The sequence below is a fragment of the Dendrobates tinctorius genome, unplaced genomic scaffold (assembly GCF_039654945.1).
Source record: "Dendrobates tinctorius isolate UK_male_01 unplaced genomic scaffold, ASM3965494v1 ptg000208l, whole genome shotgun sequence".
In the NCBI taxonomy this organism is placed as follows: Eukaryota; Metazoa; Chordata; class Amphibia; order Anura; family Dendrobatidae; genus Dendrobates; species Dendrobates tinctorius.
The window spans coordinates 2,067,362-2,093,472 of record NW_027361875.1 but is presented as its reverse complement, the minus strand read 5'-3'; the positions used below and the strand labels follow the sequence as shown (position 1 = coordinate 2,093,472).

Below are 26,111 nucleotides of genomic sequence, written 5' to 3'. Positions count from 1 at the left end.
GGGTAAATCAGCGCTCTGATTCTCACCACAGGCTTCTATTAAAGGGATCATTGGTATGGAAGTCAGGACAAATCTACTCAGCGCTCTGGTTCTGACCCCAGGACTCTCTTAAAGGGATCCCCGGTATAGAAGTTAGGACTGTTCCACTCACCAGTCTGGTTCTGACCCCAGGCTGACGGGATGAAGTGGGATATTAGGGGGAGTAGTCCGGCGTCTGTGATGAGATGATGTGGGATATTAGTGGTAGTTGCCTGGTGGCACTGGCTGACGGGATGATGTGGGATATTAGGGGTAGTAGTCCAGTGGCTTTGACAGGATGATGTGGGATATTAGAGGTAGGAGTCCGGTGGCTCTGACAGGATGATGTGGGATATTAGGGGGTAGTAGTCCGGTGGCTCTGGCTGACGGGATGATGTGGGATATTAGAGATAGTAGTCCAGTGGCTCTGGCTGACGGGATGATGTGGGATATTATAGTGAATGTGGCTATGGGCGGGGCTCTACACTCAGCTTTATAGATATAATCATTATATTTGTTATAACTAACCGTAGTTAGTTACTATGCCCGGACTGTGCCGGGCTCTTCTGCAAGTAAAATATAAAACCGAGGAAAAAAGAAAATCACGATTTCATTATGTTTTTTTCAACTGCTTTGTTGTTGCACGGCTTTTCGAGACATCAAAGGTCGCCAGCACTACAGATGTGAAATTAGCATTCAATAAGGATGGCACAGGGAAGAATTCTCAAAGTTTTGTAGCACTCAAAAGTGTATTTCCTTTTTTTGCTTTTTTTTTTTTTAACACAGTGCAGGTGCATGTTGGGGAGAAAAGAGACCAATTCTAAGGATTGTGAGTGCAGTGCACTGACTGTGTGTAATTGTGACAGCAATTCTTCTTTTTCCCCCTCTTCTGATTAAAAGCCAGGCGAGGGAGACAGCGGGAAGCCCTCTAGGCCCCTAATAGCACTATTGAAAGCCTCTTATGTTTGCCTTTTTGATTCTTGATTGACAAATTCACGATGTGGCTCGGGCAAATGGAACCATAAGGACAATATTCATTGGCTCTAACTATTCTTGCATGGAACTTTAGAAGAGAAACACAAATGCACAATCTTTCGGAAGTCAAACAGAGTGAGAAAAAGAGGACTCAGGAGTTCACTATACAAGAGTTAATTGTATGGAGTGTACAATGTGTATTCTGATAGGAAACAAAAGAACTTTCTCACCCAAGTCCTTCAATTGCATCACATCAAGAGTCTCTGTGCACACACAATTCATAGTATGACTCCTGGAGCAAAAGTTGTTCATTATTCCTGAGTATACAAATGGTTATTTCAGCTTTTATAAGAACCCACTTGCTGCAATAAGAAGTCATTTACAACATTTCTTAATAGATGATCAAGAATATTGATCATATCCATGTTTATGCTGAAGTTAAATATTTATGTAAATAAATCAATAATAAATAAGTCTACAAAATGGCAATATATATTCTATATATATATATATATATATATATATATATATATATACAGTGCCTTGCGAAAGTATTCGGCCCCCTGGAACTTTTCAACCTTTTCCCACATATCATGCTTCAAATATAAAGATACCAAATGTAAATTTTTGGTAAAGAATCAACAACAAGTGGGACACAATTGTGAAGTTGAACTAAATTTATTGGTCATTTTAAATTTTTGTGGAAAGTCAAAAACTGAAAAGTGGAGCGTGCAATATTATTCGGCCCCTTTAACTTAATACTTTGTTGCACCACCTTTTGCTGTGATTACAGCTGCAAGTCGCTTAGGGTATGTCTCTATCAGTTTTGCACATCGAGAGACTGATTCCTGCCCATTCTTCCTTGGCAAACAGCTCGAGCTCAGTGAGGTTTGATGGAGATCGTTTGTGAACAGCAGTCTTCAGCTCTTTCCACTGATTCTTGATTGGATTCAGGTCTGGACTTTGACTTAGCCATTCTAACACCTGGATATGTTTATTTGTGGACCATTCCATTGTAGATTTTGCTTTATGTTTGGGATCATTGTCTTGTTGGAAGACAAATCTCCGTCCCAGTCTCACGTCTTTTGCAGACTCCAACAGGTGTTCTTCAAGAATGGTCCTGTATTTGGCTCCATCCATCTTCCCATCAATTTTAACCATCTTCCCTGTCCCTGCTGAAGAAAAGCAGCCCCAAACCATGATGTTGCTACCACCATGTTTGACAGTGGGGATGGTGTGTTCAGGGTGATGAGCTGTGTTGCCTCTACGACAAACATATTGTTTGTCATTGTTGCCAAAAAGTTCGATTTTGGTTTCATCTGACCAGAGCACCTTCTTCCACATGTTTGGTGTGTCTCCAAGGTGGCTTGTTGCAAACTTTAAACAGCACTTTTCATGGATATCTTTGAGAAATGGCTTTCTTCTTGCCACTCTTCCATAAAGGCCAGATTTGTGCAGTGTACGACTTATTGTTGTCCTATGGACAGTCTGTCCCACCTCAGCTGTAGATCTCTGCAGTTCATCCAGAGCGATCATGGGCCTCTTGGCTGCATCTCTGATCAGTCTTCTCCTTGTTTGAGATGAAAGTTTAGAGGGATGGCCAGGTTTTGGTAGATTTGCAGTGGTATGATACTTCTTCCATTTCCATATGATTGCTTGCATAGTGCTCCTTGGGATGTTTAAAGTTTTTGAAATTATTTTGTATCCAAATCCAGCTTTAAACTTCTCCACAACAGTATCACGATCATCTGCCAAATCACCGCCCATCAGCCTCGGATGGTGTCTTCTGGTAAGTGCATCTGGACCATAAGATGCACCTCCCTTTTTTCCCTCAAATTTTTTGGGAAAAAAGTGCATCTTATGGTCCGAAAAATACGGTAAATAATAATTTCGTTCAACTTCACATTGTGTTCCACTTGTTGTTGATTCTTCACCAAAAATTTACATTTGGTATCTTTATGTTTGAAGCATGATATGTGGGAAAAGGTTGAAAAGTTCCAGGAGGCCGAATACTTTCGCAAGGCACTGTATATTACATATATTACACATACATACACTCCGTGCTACTGCAGACTTATGAATCTCCCCAATCTTCAGACCTGGGAAAGGAGGGTATATGTCCCTGTTCCACCCCTCAGGGTGTCTGGGATGCAGTTACTGACAGCATGGCCATCCAATCTGGTACAGGGGCATGCTGAGCTGTCAGTGTGTTGATTGACAGCTTGACTAGCCAATCTGTGACTGGGAGGCATCAACTGTCTCAGGTGTTCACTATCCCCGGTAATAGCAATGCCTACTTAACTGAGTATATTCTCCAGACCACTGTCTGACGTACATTCGTCTTGTGAGGTTTGTGCTCTGTGCTCCTTGTGCCTTGAGTTCTGTTTGCTTGATCTGTTGCTTGACTTTGGACTTCGTTTTGACCATTCGCCTGTTTAACTCCTTCAGTTCTGATCTGTTAACTTCCCGGTATTCTGACCTTGGAATGTTACCGGACTACGCTTTTGTCTCTTCCTTCTGTTTATGACGTACCCTCCTGGCTTCTGACCTTTGACTCCTTGATCACTCCGAATCATAGCTTGGCTGTGAGAAGTGACTAGCGTCACAGTATATTGGAGTTATACATACCTCCTTGTTCCTTACACCTGTATTAAGCCAAGGCTGCACCCCAACCAGTTACACGGAAGACCAGTGGCTGCGGCCGACTAGAGCGCGTGGACTCACTCCATACTAGAGTATGGAGAACGAGGTCATACCCACAAGTCAAGAATATGTATAACTCATGCATATCTTCCATTCCCCGGTCTGAAACTGGCGAATTCTTGCAGTGCACAGTGCATGCACTGGGGGAATTCTTAAGTCTGGAGTCAAACAGAGACTGCACACTTTATCGATTTTGACCGGACAACCCCTTTAAGTAAGTTGAAGATTAAGTGATCTCTAAAAGGCCTAAAGTTAAAGATAATACATTTTTCTTTGTATTTTAGGCAAAAATATATTTTCAACTTTTACATTTTAAAAATAACAAAAAAGAAAATTGTCCAATGCAAATGTTTTGGTACCCTTGGAGATCTGTGTGCTCTGATAACAGACCAAGATATCAGACCTTAATTAGCCTGTTACGATTATGGCTTGTTCACTATTATCGATAAGAAAGACCAGGTGATGCAAATTTTCCAGCTTTATAAAACTCAGCATCCTCTAACCTTGTGCCAAAAAACAGCAGCCATAGGTTCTTCTAAGCAAGTGCCTATCACTCTGAAAGTGAGAATGTTGGAGACCCACAAAGCAGGAGAATGATATAAGAAGATAGCAAAGCATTTTCAAGTTGCACTTTCCTCAGTTCAAAATGTAATTAAGAAATGGCAGTTAACAGGAACAGTGGCGGTCAGGATCAGGTCTGGAAGACCAAACAAAATTTCAGTGAGAGCTGCTCATAGGATTGCTAGAGAGGCAAATCAGAACCCCTGCTTGGCTGCAAAAGATGTAGCAGACTCTGGAGTTGTGGTACATTGTTCTACTGTTCAGAGACACCTGCACAATTATGGCCTTCATGAGATGGTCATCAGAAGAAAACCTCTCCTGCATCCTCACCATAAAATTAAGAGTCATAAGTATGCAAAAGAACATCTAAACAAGCCTAATGCAGTAGTTTGGAAACAAGTCCTGTGGACCGATGAGGTTAAAATAGAACTCTTTGGCCACAATGATCAAACGTACTATATGTGTGGAGAAAAAAGGGCACAGAATTTCAGGAAAAGAACATCTTGACAACCATTAAGCATGGGGGTGGATCAATCATGCTTTTGGGGTTGTGTTGCAGCCTATGGCACTGGGAACATTTCACGAGTAGAGGGAAGAATGGATTCAATGAAATTTCTATAAATTCTTGAGGCACAGCTTTGGAAAAATATATGTGAGGAGTTTACAATTGTAACAAATTCACTGAGGGCACTCCACATTAATTACAAATATATTAAAATATAACATTTAGCCCATTGAGAAGTTTATGGACTAATATTACACCTGAGCTCTTCCAGTCATACAATATTAAGCACGCTGTTACACCAATAGGTTTCTTTATCCTGCTTCCTACAAAAGGTCTCTCAGGGTTAGAAGGGAGGGCCGATGTCGAGCGGGGACACCATATGCGCAAGATTAGGGTGCCAACCTCCGCTGGCAGGTAGGGTCATACAGTAGTAGAGCAGGGTAAGGCACCTCTCCCTGGCTCTTCTATCTAGTGTCTTTTGACATATTTTTACTATTGGTGATGATTTTTGATTATTTGCACTTTTTAGTAATTTTTAGATTGGTAAATAAAAGTAATATTTCAATATATTTGTGATATCCAAGAAGTATCATTTCTCCTTATAGGTGGCACTAGAGTTCTAGTTCTCTTCCTCTCTGAAGAGACAATTTGCATAATTAATATATTTGTGAGTAATGTAAATTCTTGAGGCACACAACACCATCTGTAATATAAGCTGAAAAGTTGAAAAGAAGATGGCTTGTACAAATGGATAATGATCCTAAACACACATCAAAATCCACAATAGACTACTTCAAAAGGCGCAAGCTAAAGGCTTTACAATGGCCCTCACAGTTCCCTGCTCTGATCATCATTGAAAATCTGTGGCAAGACCTCAAAATAGCAGTGCATGCAAGATGTCCCAGGAATCTCACAGAACTGGAAGAATTTTCCATGGAAGAATGGATGAAAATCCCTCAAACAAGAATTGAAAAGCTCTTGGCTGGCTACAAAAAGTATTTACAAACTGCTATAGTTGCAAAAGGGGGTGCAACCAGGTATTAACCATGCAGGGTGTCAAACCTTTTACATCGGCCCATTTTCCTTTTTGTAATTTCTAAAATGTAAAAGATGAAAATATATATAAAAAAATGTTTTGGTCTAAAATACAAAAGAAATGTGTCATCCTTAAAAATTATTTAATCTTCAACTTGCTTAACTGTTCACAATAACAGTAGTTTTGACCATGGGTGCCAAAACTTTTACTATAATATATATATATTTATTTTCAATACACATCAGGTCACCATTAATGGAAGGTATGAGTAGTTTTGTAGTGGGTGTCCTCAGCAAGATCTGCTTTACAGGTCTGTGGCATTAGGGAACATTGTAGTCACCAGTGAGTCTCATTGATAGATTAACATTCCAGTTTTGTCTTATTACCCTAAAGAAACACTCCAGTACTACCACTGTTATGGCGGAACAGGCTTCTGGCACATTATGGCTATTGTGAGAATCATGTGGGAATAGTGGATAAAGGCAGGTATATCTCGCCCAGATACCTTTCCTATTTGGCCTAGTCTGGTCAGTATATCACCTGGTTACTAATGAATAATGGGAGGCGGATATAAAAGGATACCAGGTGGTTGTGTGAGTATCTCAGCCTGGGGACACAGAGAGCCTGTCTGTGTGAGAGACACAGGTGAATGATAGCAGTGCCCACTGTAACTGTGGTTTGGCTGGACCGGAGAAGCCCGCCAGTTGGTAGTTAGGTTGTACCTTGTTTAGTTAGTGCCGGACAGGCAAGGATTTGTTTTATGTTTTTTTTCCTTTATGCATTGCTTTCACCTTTAATAAACCTGACCAAGTGTCAGTTATACCCAGACCCCGGCTGTGCGCCTGAGTTTCATGCTGAACGCACATGACCTTTGACCCCAGCAAAGGCGATCCCGGAGTGTTTTATCACATTGTGGTGGAGAATGCGGGCATCACGTTGGAAGCATGAACATGGAGGACGTGGTGAAAGCGCTGGTACAGTCCACCGCCATCCAGCAAGAAGCTAATCGGGTGAAGATGGCCCAGCTGAAGGAGTTGGTGGACATGACAGCTACCGATCGTTCGCTTCTCCAGCAGGTGGCGCAATGCCTGGCAAGCTTACCTGAGGTTAACCTGGAAGCCGAGTCGAGAGTGATTCACGTGAGTCGGTACTGGCAGAAGATGACGACCGAAGATGACGTCGAGGCATACCTGACCATGTTTGAACGGACGGTGGTGCGAGAAAAATGGCTGAAGGCACGATGGGCCAGCCTGATTGCCCCGTTTCTTTCCGGTGAGGCCCAAAAGGCTTATTATGACTTAGAACCTGAAGCCGCGCAGGACTTTGACAAACTGAATGCCGAGATCTTGGCATGGCTGGGAGTGACGACCGCTGTCCGTGCACAAAGAGTGCATCAATGGACTTATCAGCCGGATAAACCACCGCGGTCACAGATGTTCGACCTGATCCACATGACGAAGAAGTGGCTACAACCCGAGGTGCTGACAGCGCCAGAGATAATCCAGAGAGTCATCATGGACAAGTACCTGAGAGCTCTACCGCCAGCCCTGAGGAAGTGGGTAAGCCATGGAAATCCTACGACGGCAGCTCAACTGGTGGATCTGGTTGAACGTTACTCCGTGGCGGAAGGACTCAGAGACGACGCTACCCCCCCTCGTTCTTCATCATCTCCACGTGGAACCGGTAAGACTGTTCCAGGGAGTAGGGGAGAAGGAAAAATCCCTAAGACAGTGGGGGAGGAAACCGGGACTGCCCGCAATGCGAGGCCGAGAGTAATGAACTATGGTCTAAGCAAGGGGCCCGTTAGGTGTTTCCGCTGCCAAGAGATGGGCCACATTGCTGCGAACTGTCCGGTCACTACTAAACCCATGCAGTGCGACGTCTCAGACTCTAAAAACCGCATGTCTGTGGTTGCACAGGTAGTGAGTGTGAATGCCGGTCAAAAGGATGTGGAAAAACACTTGTGTGATTTAACTGTTGATGGCAAAAATGTGGTGGCATTGTTAGACTCGGGAAGTGTGGTGACTCTGGTGAAGGCCAGTCTGGTGTCAGCCCCGACTGAACCATCAGACAAATTTTCTGTAACGTGTGTGCATGGAGACACCTGTTCGTACCTCACCGCGGTCATATGCATTACTACTTCCTATGGGTCTGTGCAACAAAGTGGGACTCGTCCCTGCGTTATTGCATGATGTTATCTTGGGCCGGGATTTTCCCCACTTCTGGCAATTGTGGGAGAATCAGTTGATGCCCCCGGGTAATAGTGTACATGATTCTTCTCCCAGGGCGCGTGTGGGTCCCGAACCCCTGGAAGAGGTCCCCCTGGAACACTCGGGGGAAGAGTCTGCTGGAAATGACCTGCAGTTCCCATTTTCAGTCATGGCGGGTGATACGGAGGAGACCAGGGAAGAGGAAGAGGCCGACAGCCGTCCACCTCCCCGTTTGTCGGATTTGGAAGTTCAGAAAGATGACTTCCAAAGGGAGCAAATAAAGGATCCTACCCTTTCTCAGGCTAGGACAAATGTAAAAGTGATAAATGGGGTACCCGTAGAACCTGGCTCTAGGCTGGCATAGCCTTACATGGTCCTGGGGAATGATTTACTTTATCAGATAGAGAAAAAGGGGGAAGACACGGTGCAACTATTAGTTGTGCCAAAACCCTACCGGCGGCAGGTGCTGGACCTGGCCCACGGACATGTGATGGGAGGTCACCTGGGAGTCCAGAAAACCACCGAAAGGATATTACACTGTTTTGTTTGGCCAGACATATTCGTGTATATTGTGAGTCTTGTCCTGACTGCCAAGCCTCTGCGCCTAAGCCCCGGTTCTGTAGCCCTTTGGTACCCCTACCTATTATTGAGGTCCCGTTTGAGAGGATTGGGATGGATTTAGTTGGGCCCCTTGCACGGTCTGCACGTGGACACCAACATATCCTGGTCCTCTTGGATTATGCCACTCGTTACCCGGAGGCCATCCCTTTGCGTAACACGGCCACCAAGACGATTGCCAAGGAACTGGTGCATGTGTTTAGTCGGGTCAGTATACCAAAACAGATACTCACCGACCAGGGGACTCCCTTTATGTCCAGGGTAATGAAGGAGCTCTGCCGGTTGTTACAAATCGAATCGTTACGCACATCCGTGTATCACCCTCAAACAGATGGGTTGGTCGAACGGTTCAATAAAACTCTGAAGCAGATGCTGAGAAAGGCGATAGACAAGGATGGTAAGAACTGAGACTATTTACTTCCGCATTTGCTTTTTGCCATCAGGGAGGTGCCCCAGTCTTCCATGGGGTTCTCGCCTTTCGAGTTATTGTACACCCGACATCCTCGCGGAATGTTAGACGTCGCCAAAGAATCCTGGGAGGGTCAGGTCACTCCGTTTAAAATGGTGATAGATCACGTATCCCAAATGCAGGACCGTATTGCGGCTGTTATGCCTATCGTCAAAGAACACATGATGCAGGCTCAAGGAGCCCGAAAAAGAATCTATGATAGGGGCGCCAAGATCCGTACGTTTGCACCCGGAGATAGGGTGTTGATCCTGGTCCCCATGGTCGACAGTAAGTTCCTAGCAAAGTGGCAGGGCCCCTTTGAGATTAAGGAAAGAGTTTGTGAAGTAAACTACAAAGTATACCAGGCAGGTAAATGGAAACCTGAACAGGTTTATCATGTAAATCTGATAGAACCCTGGAAAGATCAGTCTGCCTTGTCAGCGGAGCTGGCCCATCCCGTCTACTCGCATACCGTACCGGAGGTACGGGTTGCAGAGACTCTCTCGGAGCGGCAAAAGACTGAGGTCAGGCAGTTTCTACTTCACAGCCAAAAGTTTTTCTCAGAAAAACCCGGGCAGACTACGCTAATGAAACATGACATCGTAACGGAACCTGGTGTCACAGTTCACGTGAAGCCCTACAGAATTTCGGAAGCGCGCCGTGAAGCCGTTTCCCGAGAAGTGAAGGCAATGTTAGAGTTAGGTATCATTGAGGAATCGCACAGTGATTGGTCCAGCCCGATTGTGCTAATTCCTAAACCGGACAGCACCATCCGGTTCTGCAATGACTTCAGGAAACTGAATGCGGTCTCAAAATTTGATGCCTACCCTATGCCCCGGGTCAACGAGTTAATAGATCGGTTAGGAAAAGCCTGGTATATTACGACCCTAGACCCAACAAAGGGGTATTGATAGATCCCTCTGGCGGAGGCTGCCAGAGAAAAGACGGCATTTGCTACGCCGGAAGGTTTATTTCAGTATGTTTATATGCCGTTTGGACTGCACGGAGCATCGGCAACCTTCCAGAGACTGATGGATCGAGTCCTGAGGCCACATAGGCAGTACGCTTCGGCCTATTTGGATGACATTGTAATTTACAGCTTGGACTGGGAGACTCATATCCAGAAAGCACAAGCTGTGATTGACGACCTGTGGGAGGCAGGTCTAACTGCGAACCCCAAGAAATGTCACATCGGGCTAAAAGAAGCCCGGTATTTGGGGTATGTAATTGGGAGGGGTGTTGTTAAACCCCAGGTCGATAAGATTCAAGCGGTTCAGGACTGGCCGCAACCTGTCAACAAGAAGCAGGTGCAAGCCTTTCTGGGGATCGCTGGCTATTATCGCCGGTTCATACCCTGTTTTGCAGCCATCGCTACCCCCCTGACGGATCTTACCAAAGGGAAAGACTCCGTCATGATTAAATGAAATTTAGCGGCTGAAGAAGCCTTCCATAGCCTAAAACGGGCACTTTGCTCTCAACCCGTACTAGTGACTCCGGACTTCTGCAGCGAGTTTGTGGTACAAACGGATGCCTCGGATACCGGTATCGGGGCCGTGTTGTCACAAGTGAGGGACGGAGTGGAACACCCAGTCCTCTATCTCAGCAGGAAGCTGAATAAACATGAGCAAAAGTATGCAGTCATAGAGAAAGAGTGCCTAGCCATTAAGTGGGCTCTAGAGGCCCTCAAATATTACCTGGTGGGCCGAAAGTTCAGGCTGATCACTGACCATGCCCCTCTCAAGTGGATGCACTTGCACAAGGAATGGAATAGCTGGGTGACCCGGTGGTTCCTTTTCTTGCAGGCCTACACTTTTACGGTGGAGCACCGCCCGGGGGTACAGATGGGGAATGCAGATGCCCTGTCCCGAGTGCACTGTTTGGCGGGTGTCATTGCTCGACCGGAGTGGTCTGAGCAGAGGGGGGATATGTGAGAATCATGTGGGAATAGTGGATGAGGGCAGGTATATCTCGCCCAGATACCTTTCCTATGTGGCCTAGTATGGTCAGTATATCACCTGGTTACTAATGAATAATGGGAGGCGGATATAAAAGGATACCAGGTGGTTGTGTGTCTCAGCCTGGGGACACAGAGAGCCTGTCTTTGTGAGAGACACAGGTGAATGATAGCAGTGCCCACTGTAACTGTGGTATGGCTGGACGGGAGAAGCCCGCCAGTTGGTAGTTAGGTTGTACCTTGTTTAGTTAGTGCCGGACAGGCAAGGATTTGTTTTATGTTTTTTTTCCTTTATGCATTGCTTTCACCTTTTAATAAACCTGACCCAGTGTCAGTTATACCCGGACCCCGGCTGTGCGCCTGAGTTTCATGCTGAACGCACGTCACCTTTGACCCCAGCAAAGGCGATCCCGGAGTGTTTTATCACACTATTTACACTTTGTAAGGAAGCCACTATTTCGGGCGTACCATGGATTCTTCCACTGTCACATGGCCCTGTGGTTGCTGGCAATGTTACAAGTCAGGTTACTTACAGGTAAAGTGTCCAGTGGTGCTCAACGGCATATTTATGCAAGCAAATGGAAAAGTTCAGAATAAACTCACCACTTTTCAAATATCATCCTTTTACTCCCATAGTGGAACAGAAGATACAAAAACAATAGACGTTCACACTATCTAGCGCTTCATCCGGACTCAAAGCTAGGATGATGCTCTAGAAAGCGTGAAACCGGTGTCTAGAGCCTAGATAAAGATGTAAAGTGCTAGATAGCGTGAAACAGACTGCTTTTTTTCTGTATCTTCTGTCCAATATAGATATAAAGGACAATTTTAAAAAGTTACAGGGGAACTACAGTTTATTCTGAATATGTGCCCCTTTTCTAATTGTTTCTAATCTTTAGCAGACAATTTGAACTGATTGCATCATTTTATGTAAGCTGAGTGCCAAAAAATCTGAGGCAAACTGTCACGATCCAATTTTGGATCTGTGACAGTTTGGGATGCTCACATTTAAACTTTTTTCCTTTCTGGCAATCGGGGGTTAATGTCAGTTTTTCCCCCGGTGGCTGCTGGTGTTACTACATGTTTAGTTAGTCAGCTGTTATTGACCACTCCCACCTTCCTTTAAAAGGTTACCAGGTGCTGCAGCTCACTGTTGGTGATACACTTCCTTTTGATACCAACCTTGGTGAACACAGGAGCTGGTTGAGTGCTGTGGAGCTTCAGCTGAATGTTGATCTGGAGACTTACTCTGCTGCTTGGAGCATTGGCAGCAGAGAAAGCTATGTTTTGTTTTTTAGTTGATTAACCCCAAGGCCTCTGTCTTATCTTTCCTTTGGTTTTTTGTGCAGTTCACTTTTTTCACTGTCTCACCTCCTGGGGAGGGGGTTGGGGGTTTAGCTCAGGGCTAAACAGGAGATAGGGACAGGTCAGTGACTTGGGCCTCACTACCATCAAGTCTACCCCCAAGTTAAGGAAAGTCAGGCCACCCCCTTAGCCTGAGGGGCAGTTCAGGGGCCCAGGTTCCTCGTCCCCTGTTTTTCCTCTACTGCCCTGTGACATCACCAACTGCCCATTTTTTCTGGTGAGCCATGGCCCTAATGCAGACCTGTGTCCAATTGCTTCAGAGCCTCACTGAGGAGTGTGGGGTGCTGCGTGGTGTGGTGGAGCAGCAGCTGCAGCAGTTGGTGGGGTTTGGGGCCTCAGCTCAGGTTCAGGCTCAACCAGAACCCAAGTTATCTCTCCCAGACAGGTTTTCTGGAGGGAGAGATAATTTTTTGTTTTTTCAGGTGGCCTGCAAGCTACACTTCAGGCTCCGCTCTCGTTCATTAGGGAGTGTGGAACAGCGGGTGGGATTCATCATATCTCTCCTTAAAGGTGATCCCCAATCCTGGGCCTTCTCCCTGCCGGCCGATTCATCATCTCTACTGTAGGTGGATGAGTTTTTCGCGGCTTTGGTGAATATGCCCCCTGTAGTCCTCGCTATGGAGGAGGACTCACTGGTGCAGACGGCCGAGCCCAGGCAGGTGGGAGGAGTTGGTTCCCCAGCGGTGTTGCCTGTGGTTTGTCGTGGTTTGGGGGCATGTTTTTGCTGTGGGCAGACTGGCCTTTTTTTAGGGTCTGCCTGGCTCGCGTCACAACTTCTGTACCACCTAAGAAGCCGCGTTCCCCTGGTTGTGCAGAGGGAGGTGACCAGGGAGTGTATATTTCCTCCATTTTGCCCTCTCAGTGTACTATATCAGCAGAAGTGGTGGTTGGTGGGGTATTTGAGGGCATACCGGTGTTTGTGGACAGTGGAGAGGGAGTCAATTTGGTGGAAGCTCACTTTGCCCAGAATTATGGCCTGAAGTGTAGGATGCTGGCCAAACCCCTAAGCGTCCAGGCCATTGACTCTGTCCCACTGAGCCAGGGGAGGTTGACGCAAGTCGTAGAAAATATACATCTGCATATAGGGACTCAGCATGAAGAGTCCCTGTCATGCTAAGTCTTGGGGGGTATGCCATCATCTATCGTTTTAGGCCTCCCTTGGTTGGAAAGACACAACTTGGTGATAGATTGGCGGTCTAGGTAAGTAGTCAGCTGGGATCAGTCATGTGAGAGCTGTTGCCTGGGGGCTACTGTCTCTGCCGCCTTTTTACAACCATCCCCTTCTTCTCCAGTGGGGGCAGCAGAGGTGCTGCCAGGGAGTAGGGGCAAGTCTCAACCCTCACCATTAGCCAACCCTAAGAGGCGGAGTCATCGTAGGAGGAGGGGTCGGAGGAGAGTGGTAGTTCCCTCAAAGAATTGTGGGGGTGTGAGTGTGGTGACACAGGGGGTCGCCTCTGTTGTCAGTTCCTTAAAGAGTTCACCATCTTGTGGAAAACGTGTGCATGGCAATAAATGTTCAGGTCCGGACTTGTGTGTGAACGAGTATGTATGGGTGTCCACCAAAACCATCCAGTGGAAGTGTGCTGCTGGAGTCTGGAGTTCTCGGGTGATTGGGCCGTATCGGGTGTCGGCCAATCTCAGCCCAGGGACTTACCAGCTGGAGTTACCCCCAGTAATGCCCATACTCAACTCATTCCCCAGGTTGGCGCTCTGGAGATTTGTGGTGCCTCCGGAGTATACGTTGCCACCTCCATCAGCCCATGTTTGCCATGAACCCGAGAGTTAGGTGGTTGCTGAAGTGAACTCTGGTGGATCTAGGCATCCTCACTGTAGGCGGTTTTCTGGTGAGGTGCGGTGTTGAGGGTCCAGATGCCCCTCATTGTAAGGGGGGTACTGTCACGATCCAATTTTGGATCTGTGTCAGTTTGGGCTGCTCACATTTAAACTTTTTTCCTTTCTGGCCATCGGGGGTTAATGTCAGTTTTTTCCCCGGTGGCCACTAGTGTTACTACATGTTTAGTTAGTCACCTGGTGTTGACCACTCCCACCTTGCTTTAAAAGGTTACCAGGTGCTGCCGCTCACTGTTGGTGATACACTTCCTCTTGATACCAACCGTGGTGAACACAGGAGCTGGCTGAGTGCAGTGGAGCTTCAGCTGAATGTTGATCTAGAGACTTACTCTGCTGCTTGGAGCATTGGCAGCAGAGAAAGCTAAGTTTTGTTTTTTTAGTTGATTAACTCCAAGGTGTCTGTTTTATCTTTCCTTTGGTTTTTTGTGCAGTTCACTTTTTTCCCTGTCTCATTTCCTGGGGAGGGGATTGGGGGTTTAGCTCAGGGCTAAACAGGAGATAGGGACAGGTCGGTGACTTGGGCCTCACTACCATCAAGTGTACCCCCAAGCTAAGGAAAGTCAGGGCACCCCTTTAGCCTGAGGGGCAGTTCAGGGGCCCAGGTTCCTCGTCCCCTGTTTTCCCTCTACTGCCCCGTGACACAAGCTGTGCACCATTCTAAAGATATTGTTGAAGGCATGCAGGAAAATGGCATGAACGGGGAGATTGTGGTCACAGTGATTGTATTCCTGTCATAGGAAGGCTCCTTTTTTACATAATAAGAATTAAGGAGTTGTAATGGAATTAGGACAAAGCACCTTCTGGGACCCATTGCAATCAGTTAGTTCATCGTTTAGAAACCTATAATAATCATGAAAGGTCCAGTTTAATCTTCAAAATGGCTCAATGGAGGAAATCATGGTTACAATCTCTGCTCAGCCCATTGGACATGTTGACATAATTTGTGTGTTCACCCTAGCCCTCTACGAGCTAGAACAGAGAACTACTCCATAAAGGGGCTGCCACTAGGATCCTCTCCGCTCGAGCCATCTATATATTACACATAAGGATTTACATGCAACAGAGATCAAGCATCATATAATAGGTTGTAGTCATCCCGATTCCTCTCTAGTGACACTGGTTAAAGCTGTTTTGAGAGTTTTTTTTCCAGAAACAGCTCCACTCTTATCCATAGGCTGTGTTTGGTGTTGCAGCTTTGTCCCATGTGAGGCACCCTTTCTGGAACAAAAAATCATCCTAAACAAGGCTGTAAGGAAAGTGGAAATATTACAAAACCCTGATCCCCTCACCCCGGCCCACTGAACTCTGTTGAGCTCCATGTTGGTCCTTGCAAGTGGCCCAGCATGCTCCTATGTTATCATTTGCTGGGGCCTATATAAGGCCTACCAAGACACACACCTGTGTCTTGGTTTTAAGGCCTTAACAATTCTGAGTCCTGCCTGTGGTCTCCAGGACACCTCCTGTCTGCCTGAGACTTCTAGTACATCTGTCACATGGCTGCGGTCTCCAGAATGTCTGTCTATCTGTGGCTTCCAGATCCTCTTGCTACCTATCTGCAGTACCTCTGCCACCTATTTGCAGTCTCCAGGATGTCTCATCTGCCTACTGCTTCCAGTACCTCACCTATCTGTTCCCAGTCTCCTGCATGCCTCACCTGCCTACTTCACTGACGCTCGTGTGCCCACCCAGACCTTGGGCTTGGCGGATCCACCTCACCAGATGAGACTAATAGGCCAGTTTTTGTAATAGATTCGTGTTAAAAAATAAATATTAATCTTAAATGAACTGCGGCAACAAGCGGTTATAGAAATGGACTGCTTGTGTGACTTTTGCTTATATGATTGCATAGACAATATTTATATATAGTACACTATATAATATAGTATTGCATATTCATTTACTAGTTTTGGATTTAACCTTGAAATACTTTTAACTGTAAATACTTGCATTTTCGTAAATCAGCAGCAGGTTAAAGTCTCTGTCTGACATGGTAGCTATTAGCAGTGTCCATCACCCTGATTTTGTATGATTAATCACGGCCTGTCACATTTTCCCCCAAAACAGGAACCCCTCCAGCACTTTCACACTATTTAAACTATGAAGTAAATGATGAGGTCTTACATTTGGCACTGCTACCTGGCAAGAGCCATATTAAAGTATACAAAGCTTAGAGGGTATTCTAAAATTAGGCGCCACAGGATTAGGCAGCCCATTAAAAAAAAAAAAAGAGTAACTATACTTACAGGTACCTTGAATGCTACTAGCTTACAATTAGTTATGCAGATATGTTAAAATGGTTAAGGTCCAAATGCACAGACTAAAATCAACCAATCTTCTCCTTATTGGTGAAATCGGCCATCAGGCAAACGTCAATTGGGGCTTCCTATTTCTTCATCCAGTCTGATGCTTTTGGGTGAGATAAGGATTGGGCAGCTTAAATGTAAACACCAGACAATTTTGGAGTCTGGCAGCGTTTTGCTTCGCTCTGTCCCCATTGAAAACAGATGAATGCTTGGCTGAGCTGAACCTACCTTCTTGTGCAGAGCAGAGACAGGAGAGATATCTGCAGGTTGAATACTCGTTTGGACGACTGCTATCTAATGCATTTGTCCAACAATCAAAACATAAAGTGTGTGCTGCCATGATGACTCATCACTGGCGTAACTGGAAGATCATGGGCAGCGGGTATATATACTGTTGATGCAATCGCATAGGGACCCAAGAGGAAAGGGGACCCTTTTCCACCTCCAAATAAAGTGCATTTGTGCATTATGAGGAGATATTGGACTGTAGATATATTATCTTTAATCAGGTCTTTAATAGTATTTGTCTTCTCATATGGGCCAAAGGAACCTTCCGGGTCTTCCCCTAAGTGTCCGGTGCAATCCCAGCACCCTTGAGTTATCTCATTATGGACAATATCTCAGCGCCTGTATTGGGCACAGGGGAAGAACTGCTGCAGGAATTTAATTTCTTCAATGCAGAAATCTATTATTTTTTTTTTTATAAAAAGAGTAATTCAGGTAATATAGGTCAGAGAATCACTCACAATTCATTACCCTATTAGTATAGATATTTTTTTTCCAGTCCAACCAGAATGTATTTTTTTTAAAAAACTATAAATCGTAAAACTCACCTAACATGAAACTTCCACTTAAGTGCCAATTTCCTAATGTCATAAGAATTACCCGATTATATTTCCACTAATCACCTTAAAGTAGGATGACCATAAGTGTTAAATTCTAGGAAATAGTATTTAAATGCTTCAATTGGCACAGAAATAAAAGTGCACTGGGAGTTTCGGTAGTTTTTTTTTTTTACAAAGCCGTCATTCACAGATTATTCACCCTTGGGTTAAGGGGCGCATAATGATCTGCATTGGCCTTATCACTAATGACTTAAAAGTTTTTTCTCATATCGACAACCTCTGTCTGTCTCCTCTATAAAGGAATAACATTGCCATAGAGTGAAGTCCCTTGTTCAGAATCTTCCTCTATAAATCAGAGCGAAGAGGCAATATGTCAAACTGACTTCTGCCCCGGATGATTCAAACCAAGCTTTTGGACCACCATTTGTTTGAATTTCGTAGTAGTAGATATGTTTAGCAGACAATACTTATTCAGGGATTGAGTTTCCCTGAGCAAGACTGACATTGATCAGCTGAGAAAAAGGGTTTTCTTCATTAGACAGTCTAACTGAAATGTAACTGTCTATTCTTACTGCCCGATCACCCAAACCTTTGGGTGATAATTTTGGTGTAATAAAAACCCCACTAATTAAAGTTAGTTTTTATTACTATTACTGCATTATATGCTGTTCAAATTTCACCTTAAAAATACAGAAATTTGCTCCTGAAACAATTTGTGTACTGATCTGCAAAAAGAGGATAGTTAATATTTGTTTTCTGTATTTATTCTTGTCTTTTAATATGTGGAAATATACGGTAGTGTCAAAGTTGGTCTTGGAAGAAAGCAGCCCACAGTTAGTAAAATTCTGCTAGATTTACTACCACTTTAATGCAGACATTTTGTAAAAGTGTCTGAATAGCAAGTTGAAGCATTTGAGTTTTTTTTTTTTCATTTTTCATTTAATTTACATTCAGCTTTTAGGCATTTTATACATGGCTTTGCACAATCCATAGCTACACTGGGTATGGAATGTATTCAGACCACTTTAAATTTTTCACTCTGTTTCATTGCAGCCATTTGGTAAATTCAAAAAAATTCAAAATAGGGAGAATTTGGTACTCTAAAGGGGAATTGTGGACCTGTAAGGATTCTGTTTCTACTTGGTCTATCATCATGGCAACGCTTGTATGTAAACCTTTTCCTCATGCTCATGTGGACGCCAACATTTGCCCATGCAAGGTATGTGCTACATAAAAATTTTAAACCGAATTAAGAAGCTCAAATGAGCATACTTTTATATACAGTGGGTACGGAAAGTATTCAAACCCCTTTAAATTTTTCACTCTGTTTCATTGCAGCCATTTGGTAAATTAGTTCATTTTTTTCTCATTAATGTACACTCTGCACCCCATCTTGACTGCTCCATAGGGGGTTTCTCCTCTCCTGAGTGCTGTAGGATGACTCTTTGTGAGTCGGAGGTTTGCCAAGTTAGTCCCCTTAATGCTTTTTCGGGGACTTTTAGTTTCTAAGTTTACAAAAGTGATTTATTTAAAAAAAAGAAAAAAAAAGGATCCAATGTGTCAAATGTGAATTTATAACCCGTCACAGCTTTGCGATTTAGGAGTCAGGTGGAATTTGCGGACAAGTTAAAGTGGACTCATTTTAACTAATAGAGGAGGTAAAAACCTCATGGTGGTGAACAGGCTTGGCTTTCATGGCCAGCCTCAAGGACATTGTAATGGTAACATCAATCAGGGGCGGGCACAGTGGTTTAGCACAGGAGTGAGGATAATAGGGTCATTGGTGTTTTGAAAGTTTGCTGGCTATGCTTGAATGGCAAGCCAGTGTGTGCCGCCCCCTTTTATGGCTGTCTGCCCTGGTCCTGTATGTCAGACAGCTGGGGATATCAAAGTATTTGTGAATCCCAATGTACTAGCACTTCACCTGACTCCTACTGTGATTGTTCTAATCCTGTGATTTAAATAAAGCTGTGGCCATTTTGACAACCAAAATAATGTGTTCTGTGTATTTATTCTAGTGCCTAGGTTTACTGTAGTTATGGTGGCTTTAAGATGGAGTTGGGGTCCGTACCATATCCAAAAGTCAAGTCCTTTGGCCAGGTCAGTAGTCTCTGGCCTCTGGATGAGAGACTCACAAATGTCTTACCTTCCAAGATCTCAGCCGCAATGATAACGTAGCGCCATTTCTAATTAACTAAAATACATGCTGGGGATCATGGAAAGTAAAAGATTAGCAAGCCTCACGTTCAGCTGCAAGAAACTTCTGACATTGCCTATGGACCGTACTCCTACATTGATCTAACCCTTTCTACCAAGATGCACTGGCAGAGGAAGGTAAGCTGGCAGAAGCTGTGTGACGTTATGGCCAATGTTCTACTAGGAAAACTATGGCTCTTGGCATTCATGTGGATAATACTCTTGCATAAATATTGCAGACCAAGTACACCCCTTCATAACAGTGGTATTTCCTAATGAGAATGGCCTCTTTCAGCAGGAAAGTGCACCATACTACGGTAAATACATTTTTAAGTAATAGTTTTTTAGGAACATGAAGTTCAAGGTGAGGTCTTTGCTTCCAAATTGTCCTCATCTCTGTTTGATCTAACATATGCTAGAAAAGTATGACTCATGGGAGGTCTTACGTATATGTCAACTTACAGGATCTAAAGGATCTCCTAACATCTTGGTGCCACTGAACATCTTTAGGATTTTAAGGTCACGGCCGATTAGTATACACAACTTCCTGGCATATATAGAGAAGCACTTACGTAATCCGTTAGCATTGCCCATGAAAATACGATTTTTGTTTTTGCAGTTATTCACACTGCTTCATCTTGGAAAACATTTGCTGTGTTCATTCTTACCATTGGTCATTGTATCGTCTGCGGACTGCCTTGTTTTCCGAGAATACATCTTTTTTTTTTTTAATCCCCAAAACTTTTGCAAACGTGTATGTCATCACTAAGGAAACACTTGCAGTGCACCAGCACACGTTTAATGCTGTACATTACTCTTGCAATGTCTTGATGTTTACCATGCTTTACTTTAATGCTGTAGCTTAATTCCAAGTCCCTTATTGGGATAGGAAATCTCATGGTAATATTGCAAACATTCATCAAACTGCAGGAGACAGGACACAGGTGGAATGTACATGACCAAATCAGCTACCCAGAAAATGACCTGACAATTCGATGCTCACTTCCAGCCATCAAGAGAATATTTTCAGGCCAGTGCTGTCCCGTCAAGTTCCCTTTCAGTACAAAGGTGAATACTTTGTGGATTTATTCTGACAGTTTGGCTTGTTATGGTTGTTTTTATATTGGGATCACTTACCTTTCATATTTCAACCTGCCTTTCAAAAAATGCAGTTATTGGATAACAAAATCTTTAAAAATGTAATGGATATGGAATAATGGGATCTCTACATGTAAACGGCACAACGATTCTTAAAAAGTGAAGGTACACTTAAAGGTGTTATCCAGGACTATTTCATTTTTTTACTATGGGCCTAAAAACAAATAGGCAGGTAGTTGCTAACTACCTGCATGTTGTGCCTGTGCCAATCTCTGCTGACATAGCGTGATCACAGACCACATCAGCCGGTGATTCTGTGGCTTCCGCAGATGTCACTTTGACAGAGAAGCAGCTTATCTTCCACTTTGTTCTGTTGATGGGGTATGACTGCCGACGTCATGATGATTGACATCCAGCTCCCCACTGTCTAGCTGTGGGGAGCCGGCTACCAATCAGCATGACATCGGCAGTCACAACCCATTGACAGAGCAGAGTGAAAGAGTTGATCTGTTGACGTGGAGCAGCTGAATCATGGGCAGGAGCGGTCAGTGACCGCTCTGTGCCGCTGCCGTGTAGAACAGGCAGGTAGTTGCCTCTGTTAGCAACTACCTGCCTGCTAGTTTTTGGATCCATAGAAAAAAAAATTAAAGATAGTCCTGGACAACTCCTTTAATTTTGTAGTCTTAATAAGATTATACTGTATACATAAGTCACTGCCATTAGTGCTTACCTTATGATTATTTTCTTCAGTCATTGCTGCTTGGTTGCTTTTGATCAATGCTTGTATAGAGCAGAGCTGCAATGAACAACTCCAGTTCAGCTACAGTGTCTATTGGAGTTCAATGGAGTCATAAATCCATTTTCTCCTTTACACATGGCTCAGGCTGCTGTACCCTTTCCGTTCTTTACTGCTTGCTCTCATTGGATGTTTTGTAGATAAGTAAATGCCTGTTTTTAAAGTACCTTTCTAAGATTAAAGGGGCCTCCCAATATACAATGAATATCAGTTTGGTGGGAAGCTTAAATCCGGCACCTTAACTGATCAACGGTTAGCATCTCTGGTGGAGGTTAGGTGTAAACAGTGCAGCATTTCATCAATCCGTACACGGTGTAATAACCACTCTTGGGTAGTGCAGATCAGCAACTATTCACATTAACAGTGTGACAGAGCGGGGTTGTTCCCTTCTGTCACATAGCTCACATCCGGCCCACACCAAGATAGGTTATCAATATCTGAGTAGTATGAGTTATAAGGCTATTTTAACCCCTTTACCCCCAAGGGTGGTTTGCACGTTCATGACGGGCCAATTTTTACAATTCTGACCACTGTCCCTTTATGAGGTAATAACTCTAGAATGCTTCCGTGGATCCCAGTGATTCTGACATTATTTGATATGACTTGCATTTATTTGTGAAAAAAAAAACAAATTTGGTGAAAATTTTTAAAATTTCACAATTTTCCAACTTTTTATTTTCATGCCCTTAAATCACAGAGATATGTCACATAAAATACTTAATAAGTAACATTTCCCACATGTTTACTTTACATCAGCACAATTTTGGAAGCAAATTTTTTTCTGTTAGGAAGTTATAAGGGTTAAAAGTTGACCGGCGATTTCTCATTTTTACACCACCATTATTTTTAGGGACCACATCACATTTGAAGTCACTTTGAGGGGCTTATATGATAGAAAATACCCAAAAGTGATGCCATTCTAAAAACTGCACCCCTCAAGGTGCTCAAAACCACATTCAAGAAGTTTATTAACCCTTCAGGTGCTTCACAGGAATTTTTGGAATGTTTAAAAAAATTAACATATAACTTTTTTTTCACAAAAAATTTACTTCAGATCCAATTTGTTTTATTTTACCAAGGGTAACAGGAGAAATTGGACTCCAAAAATTGTTGCCCAATTTGTCCTGAGTACGCCGATACCCTATATGTGGGGGTAAATCACTATTTGGGCACACAACAGAGCTCAGAAGGAAAGGCGCACCATTTGACGTTTTCAACAGAATTTCCTGGAATTGAGATCGGACGCCATGTCGCGTTTGGAGAGCCCCTGATGTGCCTATAGTGGAAACCCCCCCAATTTCAACTCCAATGATAATCCTAACCCTAATCCCAACTATAACCGTAATCCAAACCCTAACCACAACTCTAGCCCCAACCCTAACCCTAACTTTAGCCCAACTCTATCCTCAATGGGAAAATGGAAATAATAAATATTTTTTTTATTTTATTATTTTTACCTAACTAAAGGGGTGTTTAATTTACTATTTTTTTTTTGTTTTAATTACTATGATAGGGTCTATAACAGTGATCAAAATGAACCAATAGGAAAAAATCTCGTATTGTTGCTGGGTGCCGTCCGACAGATTTTGGCGGGCGGACAGAGCATGCGCCCACCATTTTCTCCTGGAAGAAGCCGGCGGCCCGGGGGGACTTCAGGGGGGCCTGCAGGGACAACGGAGGTACTGGCAGGGTGATCGGGGGACTCTACTTCTCTCTCCTCTGATGTGTGATCACATCAGAGGAGAGAGAAATTAAATGTAAAATCTGACTTTTTTTTTGCGGTGGCCGTTATACCGTTATTAATGGCAATCACAACATCGGGGTCAGCAAAAACTGACCCAAATTATGTTCTCTGGGGTCTTGGCTACCCCCGGCAGCAGAGACCCCGGAGAAATTCTGACTCTGGGGGGCGCTATAACCCTTATATACCCTTAACGGCTGCTTTTAAAAGGCGTATCGGCTGTTGTTAAGGGGTTAAATTTAACTCATCATTCTCCCCTGCTTGCACCGATTGCCGACAGAGTAGGAGAGAAAGATGAGTCGCTCACCGGGGAACAGCGCTTACGGTAACGCTTCTTCCCTGGTGCCCGTCTGTGTGGTACTGATGTGGTGCACACATGCCACACTTGTGCCACAAGTATTACACACACAGACACTGACATTTCCGGTACCGGAAATATCAGGACGTGTGAAAGAGGCGTTATAACGGATTTTTATGTTTGGCAGCTGTCACACGCTAAAAGATGCTTTTTATGGCAAAAAATAGTTTTTTCATCACCACATTTTGAGTGCTATAATTTTTCCATATTTTAGCCCACAGAGTCATGTGGGGTCTTATTTTTTGCGTCTCGAGCTGACGTTTTTACATTTTTTGATCACTTGCTATTCCGATTTTTGTGAGACAGAATGAGCAAAAACCAGCAATTCATGAATTTCTTTTTTTTTGGGGGGGGGGTTTACACCGTTCCGCGTGTGGTAAAATTGATAAGACAATTTTATTATTTGGGTCAGTACGATTACAGCGATACCGTATTTATATCATTTTTTTTATGTTTGGCACATTTATATAATAAAAACAATTTTATAGAAAAAATAATTTTTTGCATCACTTTATTCTGACAGCTATAACTTTTTTACTTTTTCACTGATGACGCTGTATGGCAGCTCGTGTTTTGCAGGACAAGATGACATTTTCAGTGGTACCATGTTTATTTATCTCCGTCTTTTTGATTGCGTGTTGTTCCACTTTTTGTTCGGCGGTATGATGATAAAGCATTGTTTTTTGCCTTTTTTTATGGTGTTCACTAAAGGGGTTAACTAGTGGGACTGTTTTATAGGTCTAGTCATAACGGACGCGGCAATATGAAATATGTGTACTTTTATTGTTTAAATTTGTTTTTTATTCAAATATTTATTTAGTGATAGAATAAATATTGTTTTTTTATTATTATTATTATAAAGAAAGATTTTTACAATTATTTAAAACATTTTTTTTTACTTCATTCTAACTTCATTTTTTGCAGGCTGATCACTTCTATAGAATGCAGATGAAGCAGTATTTGTATGCTATAGAAGCTGTCAGCACTGCAGTCCGTGCACATTGACCTGAGAGACTTCCTGACATGCACTGCGAATGACAGGAAGTTTCTCAACTCTGGTAACCCGGATCTCCAATCCAAAGCCCTCTGCCTGCTCATGGAATGCTGCGATCGTGTTCGATCGCAGCATTTCGGGGATTAAAGTGCCGGAAGCGGTCTGTAACTGCTCCTAGCATTTAGTGCCGGGTGTTAGCTGTGAGAATCAGCTGACACCCGGCCGCACACCACCCGTGTGGGCGGCCGATCGCGATGATGTACTATACTGTCCATGGTCAGACAGGCCCAGAACACATGGACGGAATAGTATGTCAGATGTCAGAAAGGGTTTAAAGAGGACTTTTCACTTTAATTTAAACGGAGTACCTCCTCCAATTGCCACTATTTTGCTGATTCTGGAACAGTTCCTATTTTTTCTGTTCCCCTCTGCTCCAAAGTTACACCTCTCAGTAGTAAAGGGGAACATTTTGCATGCAAACAAATGGGCATTTACCAGAGAACTTCTCTGAGACCATTTTGTTTTTTTTTGCCTCCTGTGATGCTGGCCAATCAAATTACAGCCACGCCCACAGAAATTTCTGTAGTACACACCCAATTAGTTGAAAAAAATTTTGTTTCTTTATTATCAGGGAGAATAATTTTGTAACAAAGGGTCACAGAGAAAAAAAATGAAATCTGCTCCAGAATCTAGCGAGCAACACAAATTGGAGGAGGTATTAAGTTTAAATGAAAAAATCTAGTGAAAGGTCCCCTTTAAGTGTACAGTGCAGTTAGCACACAGACTACACTTTTATGCTTCTATGAGCCCCCATACACCTCAACGGAGGACAAAAGTGTTCTGTCTGGACTGTACGCATATCATTTAGTTAACTGTATATGTGTCACAGTTCCTTCCCTCAGTGTGTCTGGGATGCAGTTACTGACATCTTAGTCATCCAGTCTAGTGCAGGGGCGTGCTGAGATGTCTAAGTGCTGATTCACAGATCGGCCATCCGACCTGAGACTGGGAGGCGCTGGATGTCTCCAGGTCTTCTTTTTCCAAGGTGATTGCCAGGCTACTTAACAGGTAGTTGCTAACTGTCTGCGTATGCTGTCATGTGACGATTCCTCGCGGTCTCTTACTTTCTGTAACGTTACGCCAACAGAGCAGCTCCTTGTCTTCTGCTCTGCTCTGTTGACTGGTCTTCACAGCCGGCATCATGTTGATTGAGGGCCATCTTCCTGCTGAGTCTGACATCAATCAACATGATGTGAGCTGTGATGTTGCTCCCCACAGAGAAGTTTTATGTATAGTAATGTAGTAATGTAATATACTAAAAGCATGTTTACATAGTGACTACTCTGTGAAGGTTTTTTTTTTTCTTTTTACACACAGAATCCTGCATCCCATGCATGTGAATGGTATTTCCGCAACCCTTTTCCCACATTAAGAAATTTCCTGTGAAATCTGTGTATTTTTTCTGCTGAAAACACAATTTTTTCTGACTTGATCATCTTTAGGCAACCATTAGAGGATAAGACCATATGTTGTGAC

General features: G+C 43.7%; 1 protein-coding gene across 4 annotated transcripts in view; it reads right to left on the bottom strand.

Moving 5' to 3' along the window:
• Positions 1–26,111, bottom strand: part of SMOC1 (SPARC related modular calcium binding 1) — a 351,884-nt gene that overhangs the window by 127,739 nt on the left and 198,034 nt on the right. For 2 of the 4 annotated variants that reach the window (XM_073554158.1, XM_073554159.1), the window contains exon 6: positions 1,224–1,310. The exons of the other annotated variants lie outside the window; for them this stretch is intronic. In XM_073554158.1, the coding sequence (XP_073410259.1) occupies positions 1,224–1,310 (87 nt within the window). The remainder of the gene's footprint in view (positions 1–1,223; positions 1,311–26,111) is intronic. 4 annotated transcript variants of the gene reach the window in all.